The 13,671-nt window shown below is 41.0% G+C and overlaps 1 protein-coding gene across 1 annotated transcript in view; it reads left to right on the top strand.

Annotated features, from left to right (window-relative positions):
• The window catches only part of tmeff2a (transmembrane protein with EGF-like and two follistatin-like domains 2a), a 184,478-nt gene that overhangs the window by 24,799 nt on the left and 146,008 nt on the right, over positions 1–13,671 (top strand). The window contains exon 2 of the mRNA XM_015965494.3: positions 2,653–2,762. Coding sequence (XP_015820980.1) covers positions 2,653–2,762 — 110 coding nt within the window. The remainder of the gene's footprint in view (positions 1–2,652; positions 2,763–13,671) is intronic.

Below are 13,671 nucleotides of genomic sequence, written 5' to 3'. Positions count from 1 at the left end.
TATAGGTTTTATTGCTTCTTGCACTGGCTCCTCAGCTAAAGGAGATCCACTGATTTCCCTATTTCCTATTCATTATCTCTCCCTTTCCTTCCATTATTTTTTTATCTCAATTTAATGTTTTTTCTCATTTTGAACATATTTTTGATAGTTTTTTAATCTGTTTTGTACTTTAATCTTTTTTTTGTTCATGTGAAGTGCCTCCTAATTTTTATCTTAGGAGGCGTTATATAAAATATCCGTTTCTTTCTTTCTAAAGGAAAAAGTTGACTTATATGATATGATATTGTACGTGAGACTTAATACACCTGCAGGCAATTCATCAGTTGTTTACGTCTTAAGTTGGATTAAGTCCATTTTTTACGTTTGGTGAGAATCTCGTCTCTTCCACTTGAGAACGTGAAAATAAATATTTTAGGTTGCACTTTTACAGCAAGAGAATGAACCAAAGCGTAGGGAGTTTGAATAAAAACAAAAGAAAACACAAGTTCACTGTTAAAAATTGAAGAACACTTAATTTCTGTAAACGACAATGCTGAATAATATCCACTGTCAGTGTCTGATGTCAGTAGTTACCTAAATAAACTGATATTAATCTCTTCTTTGAAGTAACTTGAAGATGATATTCACTGAGAAATGAATAGTTCTTTTTTAAAAATATGGTTAGTCTGAGTTTCATATATATGCTGAAAATGAAACTAGAGTCCAGTCTAGTCTTCTGTCCCATTTCCTGCATTAGCTTAAGAAAGAAAACAGACAGGCAATGCTCAGGTCAGAAAAAGCCACACCAATCTACGTCACACTGGAAATCAGCATTCATGGACACACCCATTTTGGCTCATGACAGGGAAGGCTGTTGTGGATTTAGCATCCAGGAGAGAGATGAACACGTCTCAGCTAGTAGAAGCTAACTGTTAGCATTAGCAACTCCACTAAACTGCAGAACTCTTTCAGGCTTGTGTTATTGGAGATAAAACATCAACATTGCTGAGCGTGTGGAGACAGTGGAAGAACAATGTTGCCGTTAGCCAATCCGAGGCTGGATGTCCAAATATTATGAATATTAATGAGTTGACTCCAAATCCTGTCGTTTTGTGCCCCCTTCTCCTCCGACTAACGTCTACTTCCTGAAACAGGAGAGCCAGAGCTTTTTCCACAGAGAACGACTCACAAGATTTTTATTCATATAAGAGACCACAGCAACATTATAAAAGTGTGTCAGCTTTAAAGCTCTAGGTTGTTGCATGCATAGAGTTAGTATCAAGGACAAGTGAGAACACCAAGACAATTTTTGACAAGCGAACACATCTGGACATAACACCAGGTAGCTCCAAACAGAAGGACCAACACAAACCAAGGAGCTCGTTCCAAACACGAGGTGTTTCGTCAGAGGTTACATGGACAATCTAATTTGGGCTTTTGTTTACAATCTAAGTGGTTTTCATCTGTTACAGTGGAGAGACTTAATGGTCTAGTGTATTTTTGCATGTTTTTGTCACAGGTTTGTAGAAGTTCACTTTATTGCACGTGGATTGTGTTTTTTGTTGTATCCTGTTGAAATGGTTTGGAAAAAATGTGACTTTGTGTTTCATGGTGGTGAACAGTGCTGCCTAAAGCCAAACAGACTCTGAGCTGAAACTTGCTGTGGGCTGTCTGCTGGTTGGTAGGTCTCCGTGTTGCCTCTGTGCTTGTTTGGGTTGTCTGAGCTGCTTTAGGTTTTCCCTCAGAGGCTGCAAACATTTTAGCTTGGCTAGCGCTCCTTAACTGCTTCTGTAAGTGTGTCTTGTTGTGTGTCTTTTTGAGTTAGGTCCTAGATGGATAGGTGTAGATGTCCTGGGTCTACCTCACTTTAACTCCAGCTCTTTCTGACCTCAGTAAAGTTCAGCTGTATTCATGTATGCAGCTAAATAAAGGAGCAACATCCTTGTGCTGATTTTAACGTGCACGGCACGATTCACGCAACAAAATAAAAATAAAAGAAGCCCTGCTTTTTACTCAAAGAGAAAAGAAGACAACAAATCCATATTTATGTCAGCTGGAATTTGGTTGAATGTAAACCATTTTACTGTTGGGGGGGCAATCTGTGAGCAATCAGTGTAGGTAGACAAACAGCCCCGAGCTCAGTGTCTCATGCTCATACGACTATGATTTGATTCAGGATGTCATTTGAGATCTATAACATAGCCTGAATTGGATCACATCCCAGGTTCGCCTCTCCAGGACGGTGCTCGGAGTCGGCCCTGTTGTGCACAAACAAATATTAACCAAAAAGATGAATGCATTGGAAAATAAAACAAATAGTTGATTCTAAATTTTATTTGTGATTCTAAGACGAGTTGGTTCTTCAAGCCAGTCACCATCTTCACCACAAAAACTCCCAACTGAGTTAAATCTCACCCTGTAAAATGTTGTCTTGTTCTTATTTTCCATTTTAATTGGATTATTGTAAGGGCCAGGGCTGCACCAGTTTTCTCTTTTGTGAATTACACAGCATGATCAAAGAGAATGTGATCCTTTGGGAGCCATGACTAACGGCACACGCTCACCAGGGACTGTGAACTGGGCTCAGGTTTTGATTGCCTAAGGGATGAACAGGAAGAAGAAGAAAAAAAAAACTAATGTCACTAATGTCTCCCGTTGCCTTTGTTCCTCCAGGTTTCGATGACCGGGACACAGATCTGTTTTTGTGCGACACCAACACGTGCAAGTTTGATGGGGAGTGCCTAAGAATTGGGAACATGGTCACGTGCATCTGCGATTTTAAGGTAAAACCAGCAATGCTTGCAGCACTATCGACTGTTTTAAAAACATGTCCTAAACTCTTTTGGGGATTTTGGCTCTCAAATCTGTTTTCTTTTGTGAAGATGAAGAGAAAACTCGTGGTTCTAAAATCCATCATTTTTACATTGTGGCGTTTTTAAATTGACAAAACGTGCAGGAAATTAACTATACTAAAAATAACTTCTCATTCATCATATCTGAGATATCAGCTAAATTTTATGCCGGCTCCACACTGCGGGCGCTGAGCGGCTGCGGGAAGGTTTTTCGTGGCACATCAATCCACAGTGGGAGCAGTCCTCACTGGACTTGCTAGAGCACCAAGTCCTTCGTGATTTAATTCACCATCAAAGCACAAAGGAGAAAAACCAGATCACATCCGTTCTGAAAAGCACACTATTGCACTTCTTGAAAGATACTGGTAGTAAATAAGCCGTCAGGTCACAATTATAGATGTTATCTAAATAGATATGACACTGCATCGCTGAAATACTTTTATTTTGAAAATTACTGGATGTTTTACCTTGCTGTTGTTTGCAGAAACTGACGCATCCCAGAAGCAGCGTGCGGCAAAAGATAACCCAGTCCTACCTTTAGCGACGCGGCACGGCAAAAAGCGCCTGAAAAGTTCGGCACCGGCCGGTTTGGATCAACCCCTTAGAATGTAGTTGATTGTATTTGAAGCAGCGATGCTCAGCTGCCGTTCCGTGCCACTGGTTCGCCTAGTGTGCACCTGGCTTTACTGCACATCCTCCATCAATTACTCCCTTTATTTGATTGGTTTACTCCCTGACTGCAAATATTTCCCCAAATTCCTCTTTGTGCATTTATGGCAACTTCTGACCAGGATGATTCCAAACTAAACATAAACAATAGTGGAGACACAATTCAAGTAAAAAATGCAAATTTGAGAAAATGATTTTTTCTTACATTACTTTTTTCTTCATTATTTGTTAATTAGAGTATAAAAAGGGAAATATTTGCACTAAATGAGTAACTGAAAAGAGATTGAACGTAAATGATAGAAAGCTAACAACAGTACATAAATGTAAGAACTGTGGTTTCTGGACTCCTACAGGGCCGAGTTCTGGAAACTTGCTTTGTGGATGCTGACGTGTTTCTCCACCATCGCAGAGTTGAATGATATCTTGTACTCCTTCAGCTAATCTAGGCGGTCATCTTCATTTAGGATACGTGATGCTAGTTTGTTTTTGTATCAACATGAAGCTGTTGAGGTGAGCCATCAGATTGTGCAGCTTGAAGTGCTTTAAACCCGTTTAACCGCATGAGGCTGCAGGCCTGTGAGTATGTTAAAAGGCTGCTCACAGATCATCAGAACTTGTGTTTTCCCTTTGCAGCATCATTAGTTACATCATCGCTGTCACTGCTGTAATTTTCAGCGATGGCTCTGATTTCCTTCTTGCATTTAAATACAGCAGGGTCCTCGGATCAGCCAAAACAATTAGAAGTGGAGCAAAGAAAGGAGGAGAAGTGATCGGGTTGTGTGACTGACTCGTTTGCAGATTTTTGGCTCGATTAAAGCTGTTATAGCGAATCTGTAGAACAAGCTAGGTTTTGAATGCAAATACATTCATGGAACACTGACCCCGACCCTTGGGTATCTGCTCTGGGACCAGAACCAGAAACCAACAATGCCAGAGCAAACAAGATGGTGCTAAACATCAGTCTTCGTTTCCTAGGTCCAATCGTCTTTTGTTGTTCGTGACTTGTTTTTCTTTTTGGGACTCTGGTAGTTTGTCCTAAAGTTGAAGTGGTTGCAGCCGACTGTTTCTCCTTCTCTGATATTATTGGTCGCAGAACCCCTCACACCAGTGGTGTTCTGTTAGTAAATACGTGAGTGTGTGATGAGTGGTTCGGTCTGAAACGTGTCATTGGTGGAGGTTTTTTTGACAAACACAAGAGAATCCACTTTGTTATTTTTTAATCTCCACAATATACGCTTACTATATTAGAATGTTGTTAAGAAGCATTAAAAATGAAAAATATTATGCATGAGTGTGACCTTTAAACATGAATCTTAAGGTTTTAGGGAATGTGTGAAGGAAGCACAAACTGAAAGGCAGGAAATACAGTCATCGATTGGAAATGACATCATGTATGAAGTGAAGTCCGCACTTTCTAATGTTGTTTATTATTTTAATATTAAGTGTGTAATATTTACCGGTAGTGCAAAGGCCAACGGTGCTCAAAGGCAAACAAAAGACTTAAGAATCTTCCAGAAGAAAGTTTCCGACAAGCGTGATGCATGGGGATTTGAAAAGGAAGCTTGTTGATCATCTGATAAAACAGATCTGAGGATCATGCGGTCTGTGTGCAACATTTTTCAGTGGATGAGTGTCTGGGCTCATGCACGATTAACTAACAGTTTGTGTTTGTGCAGCCTATTCTATTGATTTTACTTCTTATTGTGTTTATTAATATTAAGAGCTAAATTATTTACATCAGTAGCAATGTAAGTGCATTACATATAAATGCAGTAGCTCTCTTCCAACTTTTTACCATGTCTAACAAAATATCTTGTTGTATTTTATCATAAAATTGACTATACCTGGACCTTGAGACGTGGCAGACGTGTTTACTTCAGCTCCTACTTTTTGTGCTCTAATTTCTCTTAAAACCTGTTTTTTCCTGTCACTGATCTCTGGATTTTGTGATTTTGTTGGACCTTTGTTTATTTTTGGGATTCCTTGACTTCTTGGACCTTTATTGGGAATACAAATCTTTCGGATCCGACAGAGGCAGCTCAGCTAAACTGTAAGCAACCTTGAAGCTATCTTGAATGCCTGTCATCCCGTTGCTTCTGCCCTACAATGATGCCTTTATGCTTTCTAAAGTAAATAAAAGAATTGGAAACCTTAAAGAGGATATACAACGACTCTGCTGAACTGCAAAAGAAGGAAATGGTGCTGGATAGTTTTAGATCTCGTTTTCCTGGACTGTCTGGGGCCAGGGGCGGCGTTAGGCCCGGCTACTTGGGCTGAAGCCCCGGACCTAAAACGTGGAAGTAACATGCAGTACCAAAGTCCAACAGAGAGGGAGCAGCTGGCAGTAGTTTGTATACAGCCTGCCTGAGCCTCCACCACTGAAGAAGAAGCCCTTCAGCAGCCGGCTTCTTCTACACTGAAACGCATGAGTGAAGATGGACATGAGGACGTTTTTAGACCAAAAGTACAACGACAGAACCCCAGCTTTGATGAGACTGGTGTTGACTCAGGTTTGTGAGTCTTATTTGAAAATATTTGTTGTGCTGCTGGTTTGCCTAAAGTTAGCTTACTATCAGGTAAAGTTGTTGGAGAAAGAGCGGGAATATTTACTATCATCTCACACTAAACACTAACAGGAACTATACTCTGCCCTGAAAATGCTTCATATGTAGCTTCAGATTAAAAATTATGTGGTACAAGACATATATGATGTTGACTAGTGCGTGTCACGTGTGTGTGCGCGCGTATGTGTGTTAAGCCCCGGATCTTCTTCAGTCCTAAATCCGCCCCTGTCTGGGGTCATTGTCAGTGAGTTTGAAGATTAAACATCCGTGCAAAACTCTCTACTCCAAGACTCCATTGCTTGGGATCCCTCTGCACCACAAAATCCGACTTCCAGCTCTACTCCTGACCAATTTTCATCTTGGTCAGAGGCTGTGGTACGTGGCCGTAGGAGAGGCCCTGTGGTTGATCCCAACCCCCCACCTGACCTCAGTCTTTCAAACCGCTTCTTTCCACTTGCTGAGGAACAACCATCTGATTCCTCCAGGCCTCCACTTCCCTCCCAACCATCTGATCCCATCCAGCAGGAGCCTGTAGCAAAGTGCCAACGCACAGCATCCTTTAGTATTTTGCGTCGGGCATTAGAGGTTGAGGTCTGGGGGGGGGGAGGTGGGGGGGCTGGGATCCTGGTTTCCTCAGCGGGAGCAGCCCGTTTGGCACTCAGCCAACTGTATCCACAGGTGGGAGGGAGGTCATGGGAAAGCACAGAGCGCATTGACTTCCTCTATTTTGATGACCTCGCTATGCAGAGACCACAATCTGAAGGCGGGGGGGGGGGGGGGGGGGGGGTAGGTCGGGTTTTCACAGCATCTGTCTGCATTCCTTCCATCGTGGGGGTTGTTGCACGCAACTCCAAGGCTGCTTATGGCGTCAGATTGGATAACAGAACTTTGTTTGGGTCAGGCAGAGATAATTTTCCACTCTGCCTTAAAGTCTGTATTGATCATTCAAGTCCTCCAGTGAAGCCAATTCAGGTATTAAACATCTCCACACGTCCAGTGACCCTCTCCGTGATGACATCCATTTTGCGCACTAATACCGGCAACGCAGCAAGGACATTGTCCAGCTTACGGTTCACCTCGAGTAACGTGCCAGTCTGTGAGGCATCCGCCCGGACGGTGCTTGCCATAGGTGCGGGTCGCACTCCAATCGCTCCCGACTTCCCAAATTTCCAGAAAACCAGATATCCTCCCACTCCAATCAGAAGAAAGAGCAAGAAGGGAAGCGTCTGTGAGTGCCAGAAGAGAAGAAGTGCTTATTTATTTAAATTATTCAGGTTTGTAATAAACATTTGGACATACATTTTATTATGTTCCAGTCATTAGTCATTTATATTTCACTATTGTAGTAATTTATAGTAAATTAAGTAAGTTTAATTAAGAGGGGAACCCATTTTTCTTTCATTCTTTATTGAAAAAAGTAATTAAGTAGTTATTTTTCTTGGTAATTAGTTGCTTTTATAATCTCGTAATGCGGTAAGTAACTGAGTTACTTTTTTGACAAAGTAATCAGTAACTATAACTAATTACTTTTTAAAAGTAACGTTCCCAACACTGCTCCCTACAGTCCTCCCATGTGTCTTCCAAAGGTCACAATTCCCAAATGTTGTCTTCTGCGGACAAACTCAAACGTTTCTCTATTCCAGTTCATTTATCAACCAGCAAAGACATAAACTGTGTTCATGGCCGGAGAACCCAGAACACCAGATGTTTACGACCCATCCCTCTCCAACAGGTTAAGAAGATAAACGTTCTCCAGGATTCAGTTCAATGTGCCCTGCTAAATGCCCGCTCCATCTCAAACAAATCCTTTATTTTAAATTAGCTGTTCACCAGAGAAAATTTGGATTATTTATTTCTTACAGAGATGTGGCAGCAAGATGGCTATTTTGTACATTTCAATAAGGGCTGCACAATATATCGAAAATTTATCGTCATCGCGATAACAGGAAGTGCGATAGGTCCATCGCAAAGCACGTCAAAAACGGCGATGAATGTTTGGTTCAAACATTTCCATCCGTGTCATACATCAACTTTTTGTAAACCAGCTCTGTTTTTTATGCGGAAGTATTGTTTGACCAATCAAATGTAGCCCTTCTGATATGCGGCCAATCAGATGGGTCCGTTCACGTAATACGCCCGCCCCCTACGTAGACCCTTAGGATGGGTGGAACGCAACACCCGAACTGAGTTAGCGGCGCCGTTCCCTTGTTCGTCATGCTGGCTCAGATTAATGAACGCACTTTGTGCTGATGTTTCTGGATTCAGCGCTGCTTTCAAACGTGAACGTGAGTCCGCTCGGTGTCGTTAAGCAGCTGATAATAACCGGGCTGACTCCGACACGTGCCGGTGAACCAAACCACCCACCTCCATGTCGCTAGTGTTCCACCGGGTGGTGACGTTAGCCCCAGGCTCCAGTTAGCTTCCAGCTAAAAGGCTAGCACTCTCCTCCCAGTCCCACCCTGCTAAAGAGGGCCTGGAAAAGTTCCCCCACACATCAAAGTGATTTTTCATTTATGAGCTTTTATAACCTTGTTAATCAGGATAGTTGATTTGCTGCTGCACATAAACTGTCAGTCAGAAGCTCTGCTAGCCGGTTATCTTAGAGGAGCTAGTTCAGTTTGTTAGCTTGTTATCAGAATCATAGTTGCAGTTTCATCATCTGAGCTGCTTTTTAAGATCTATGTAAACTTGTTTAATTTGGGGTTAAAAACAAACATTTTCACATATTTTCCATGTAGATTTTTGCCAGTTCCTCTTCTGAAAGGTAGACAATTGTTTTTCTCTTTCCCTCAGAAAATCTTAATATTCTCCTAGTTTGGCCCGGCACAGTTCACTTCCCAGTTACAGCAACAGCCTTATATCAGAACCACATAAGTGGAGAAAATGTTCAGTAGCAATGAGAGAATTTGCTGTTGCATGTAAGTGATGTTAACTATTATTTAACATTTAAACTTACTTTCAGATTTTTTTATTTATTCTAAAAACCCTGGTAAGGGATGTTTTTCTGTATTTGGAGCATCAGAAAAAGTTTTATGGTGGAGGTGATGTTTTAAAGTCACTGAGAAACTGCATGCATGCAGTTTGTTGTTTTGCTGCTAATACAGTAGCAGGTACAGCTGCTAATACAGTAGCAGGTGCAGCTGCTAATACAGTAGCAGGTGCAGCTGCTAATACAGTAGCTAGTACAGCTGCTAATACAGTAGCAGGTGCGGCTGCTAATACAATAGCGGGTGCGGCTGCTAATACAGTAGCGGGTGCAGCTGCTAATACAGTAGCGGGTGCGGCTGCTAATACAGTAGCAGGTGCAGCTGCTAATACAGTAGCGGGTGCGGCTGCTAATACAGTAGCGGGTGCAGCTGCTAATACAGTAGCGGGTGCAGCTGCATGTTTTTGCAATAAAAATGTTATGTTGTAATGGAATTCATGCATTAGTTTTTGTTTGCTTTGAACCCAGAGCAGACGTCACACGCCAGACGACATCAACACTGCATACTTTAGTATTTGTTCATTTATCGTGACTAATATCGAATATCGCAGGTTTTCCTAATATCGTGCAGCCCTAATTTCAATGAAATGTGTCCACCAAACTGCTCTATGTTTACCACACCACGCCCGACACGCCGTGCTGGAGGTCTTGCTGTGGTCTTTAAGGACAAACATGTCTGTAATCTGGTGAAAAATGTCTCTTTTACAACTTCTGAATGTCAGGTCATCAAAGCAGGGTTACAAAATGTATTTCACTGTTTTTTAATCTATTGACCTCCCGGTCCAGCTGGCCCTTTTCTCTCTGAATTAGCAGATTCTCTGTCATCAATGATCAAACTAGAAAAAGTTTTAATCCTTGGTGATTTTAACTTACACATTAATGATCCTAATTGTAGCACAGCAGTAGAGTTCATGTCTATTATGGAGTCTTTTGACGTAGAGCAGCACGTTTCCGGACCCACACACAAAATGGGCCACACAAGATCTTGTTTTTTCTTTGGGACTAAAAATCAATCATTTACATGTTGAAGAGGTTCATGTGAGTGACCACAGCTGGATTTTCTTTAATGTCCTATCTGATGTTGAATCTGTCCCTCACAACCTAAAGTCAGACAGACGCATCATTAATCAGTCAGCAGTGGATGGATTTTCTAGATTATTTGACAGCAGCTCAGTTCAGGGTGATGATCCAAGCTTGTTCATCCAGTCATTGGATAAGCAACGCTGCAGCATCTTAGATAAAGTAGCTCCTGTTAAGCAGGTTACTTTTCTAGCAAGAGAAAAAGTCCCTGGATTAATCAAAACATTTACAGTCTCAGAAGGACACGCCGCAGAGCCGAGAGACGTTGGAAGTCAACTAGATTAGAAAGTCACGGGCTGTACTTTAAAGAACTGATAATATCCCTGAATGAGAGGGTGAAAACTTCCGGGGCCACTTACTTTGCTCAGCTGATTGCTGTAAACAAGAATAACTCTAAAGTCCTGCTTGACACCATAAACCCGATCGTTTCACCTCACGTCCCTCTTATGCCAGTTTACTCAAGGTCTGACTGGAAGAACTTTCTAGCATTCTTTGAGAATAAAACCAGAAATATCAGGGCAAGTTTTTCACCCCCATCTACTTCCAACCCGAGCCCTCGGGTCCACACACCAGAACCTTCTAGAAGTTCCAAAGACCCGATACAAAAGTCGAGGTGATCGCTCCTTCCAGACTGTTGCACCCCGACTCTGGAATGATCTTCCTTTATCCGTACGCAGCGTTGACAGTCTGGACACTTTTAAAAAACAGCTAAAGAGCCTTTTATTTAAAGCTGCTTTTAACTAAACCTTTTATTTTCTTCTTTTTAACTCAAATGTTTAATCTTTCAGCTGTTTATGAAAAATTATAATTATATGACTTTATTTTTTCGGATGTTAATCTAATTCTGTTTTGAGAGCATTTTCATTTTATGATGTTAATCTATTTATGATTTTATGACTTTGTTTTATTTTGATCTGTGTGATGCACTTTGTGATTCTATGTCTGTGATAAGTGTTTTATAAATAAAATTTACTTACTTACTAAAACGCTGTACACATATATCATTGGTACTTTATATCAATAATTTATGAGCAGCTTCTTATTTTGCAGTATATCTCAATGTTGATTGATTAACAGTAAACAAGGAAATAGTTCATGAATTCAAGGATTTAATTGGTTAAAGTGACAGTTTCCCTGGCGACCTAAGTCACTGCAAGCAAGCATTATTTTTGTGTTCAAATAAGACCTTACCAACGGATGGCTATTAGGGTCAAAAATCCCTGGTGAAGAGGTAAATGTGTAAAACAATAATGTTTATTAATGGTGAAAGTTTTGTAAGAGTTTGTTTCAAATCAGTAAATGCATTTTGTCCTCACAGACTTCCGTAGAAGGAAACATGGCATCCAATATGGCGTCGCCCAGAGACTTAGACCCACTCCATGTATTTTAGAACAGATTTTTATGGTTATATGTAACGAAACTGCCAATATTTTTTAACAACTGGGCATCTTTTAAGTCATTTACTACAACATTTTGATGGATATGGCACTGACTCTATGGAACGAGCTCTCACTGGATGTTAGACAGGTCCAACTCCCTGCAGAGTTTTAAATATTGTTGTATTTCGGTGCACTATCTTTTAATTAGTAGGCTATTGGTCTTTTGTGTGTTTTCATTGTTGCTTTAGTGTCTTTTGTTGCTTTTTATTAATGTTTTTATAGTTGTTTTAGTGCATGGGTGTTCATCATTGTGAGCTGCCCTGATTAAAACGTGAGAAGGTGCTTTAAAAGTCCAATAAATGAAAGAAAATGTGTTGTTGCTAAATTAGCCAATAGAACAATCATAACTTTCCATGTGAGCTGTGGCTAATATGTGATGTGGACTAGGCGAGATTAGTCCGGGGGGTGTTGTGATACTAGTTTAAAGCTTACTTTGGAACCTGCACAGTGTCTGCATTCATAAAACAGCCTCGTGTGGGACCAGACAGAAACACCCTCAGTAACGACAAATCAGGAAACGCTGCTGCTCGATAATGACTCATATGTCATTTTACAACTAAACCGATAATAAAGAGAGAGCAAGCCAGTTAGCTGCCTATTGATTTTAGTATAACGTTTGTAAGCTTAACTGATGGAGAGCCTAAGATAAATGAAGCCACTGAGGTTTAAAGGCATAGTACGTAGTCCCATCCATCGCTTTTATCAGCACGTCATCAGCACAAGCAGGCAGTAGGCTGGCTGACACTCCATTGGCCAGCTTTTATCTCAATTTCGTACTTCGCTCGGAGCAAACGTTAACAGAAGCCTGTAGATAAATGACATTACAGCTTCATTCCTCTTCAGGAGATCTCACACTGATAGTGCTGTCATTGTGCTCCGAGGCACGCTCCCTGCTCTCAGAAGGGAGCAGGTCACACCAAAAAACTCTGACTTGATACCATAAGTCTGCGGTTAACTCAGCTTTACGTCTTTGTTTTTGTGTCGTGGTGTTACCGGTGTCACTGGCTTGTTTCATCAGGCAGCATAAACATGACCTTCCTAGCTCAGCGAGTGTTGCAATGCCCCAAAGTCATCAATCATTCTCAATTAGTGTCAGATATTTAAGTCCAGGATTTTCTCCTGTTGTCAGTTTATTCAGGACTGTCGGACGAGCTGTCCAAGTAGTGAGAATTCTCATCCTGGATGGATTTCCTTTGTTTTAATTAAATCCAGGAGCATGTGGACACATTTGCTGTTTATGTCACACACTTGCACACACACATAAAAAAAAAACAGCATGCAGGGGGCTCTGTGAAGAGGAAGTGAGCTTGATGTGGTCGAATTAATGGACACTATTCATTGCCAAGATGAATTAGAGTTGCTGCACGTTGACTCTTAAAAAGAGGAAGGGTTTCTCACAGAGACCCAAAGCAACATAAACCTAAAAAAATGACCTTTTGCTTTTGATGCACCACAATACCACGACTAATCGTGTTACACATCCTCTTAATTCATCTCATAACAGCGTTTGTTACCGGTTTGGTTATGTTAATGTCAGGTCACATTGCTGATTCTCAGAGGCCTTGTCCAGTCTAAAAATATGTGCGCTCACGGCGCTGTGAAACACTTCCACTAAAGCATTCCACCACGGGATAAAAAGCACATTTCACTGCTCTCAGTAATGCTGTCTGGAAGACGATGTTAAAGCAGGGAGTCACTAGAGCATTGTAACTACAGCTCTCCTATCAGATTTTAGTCCTTCAATATCGTCATTTCGAACATCTCCCTTTTATTTATGATATCCACTGAAATTAGACAAAGTACAAGGTGGGCCATTTATATGGATACACCTTGATAAAATGGCAATGGTCGATGATATTAACGTCCTGTTTGTGGCACATTAGTATATGTGAAGGGGAAAACTTTTTAAGATGGGTGGTGACCATGGTGGCCATTTTGAAGTTGGTCATCTTGAATCCAACTTTTGTTTTTTTGTTTTTTTTTAATAGGAAGAGGGTCACGTGACATGTCAAACTTATTGGGAATTTCTGTAATTCGTTATAGGATGGGATACCACCCAGTATTTCATGCCAGTTTGATTGTTTTATGTTAAGAAGTGATTA

The sequence above is a fragment of the Nothobranchius furzeri genome, chromosome 14 (genome assembly GCF_043380555.1).
Source record: "Nothobranchius furzeri strain GRZ-AD chromosome 14, NfurGRZ-RIMD1, whole genome shotgun sequence".
NCBI classification, from domain to species: Eukaryota; Metazoa; Chordata; class Actinopteri; order Cyprinodontiformes; family Nothobranchiidae; genus Nothobranchius; species Nothobranchius furzeri.
This window is presented reverse-complemented; position numbering and strand designations above follow the sequence as displayed.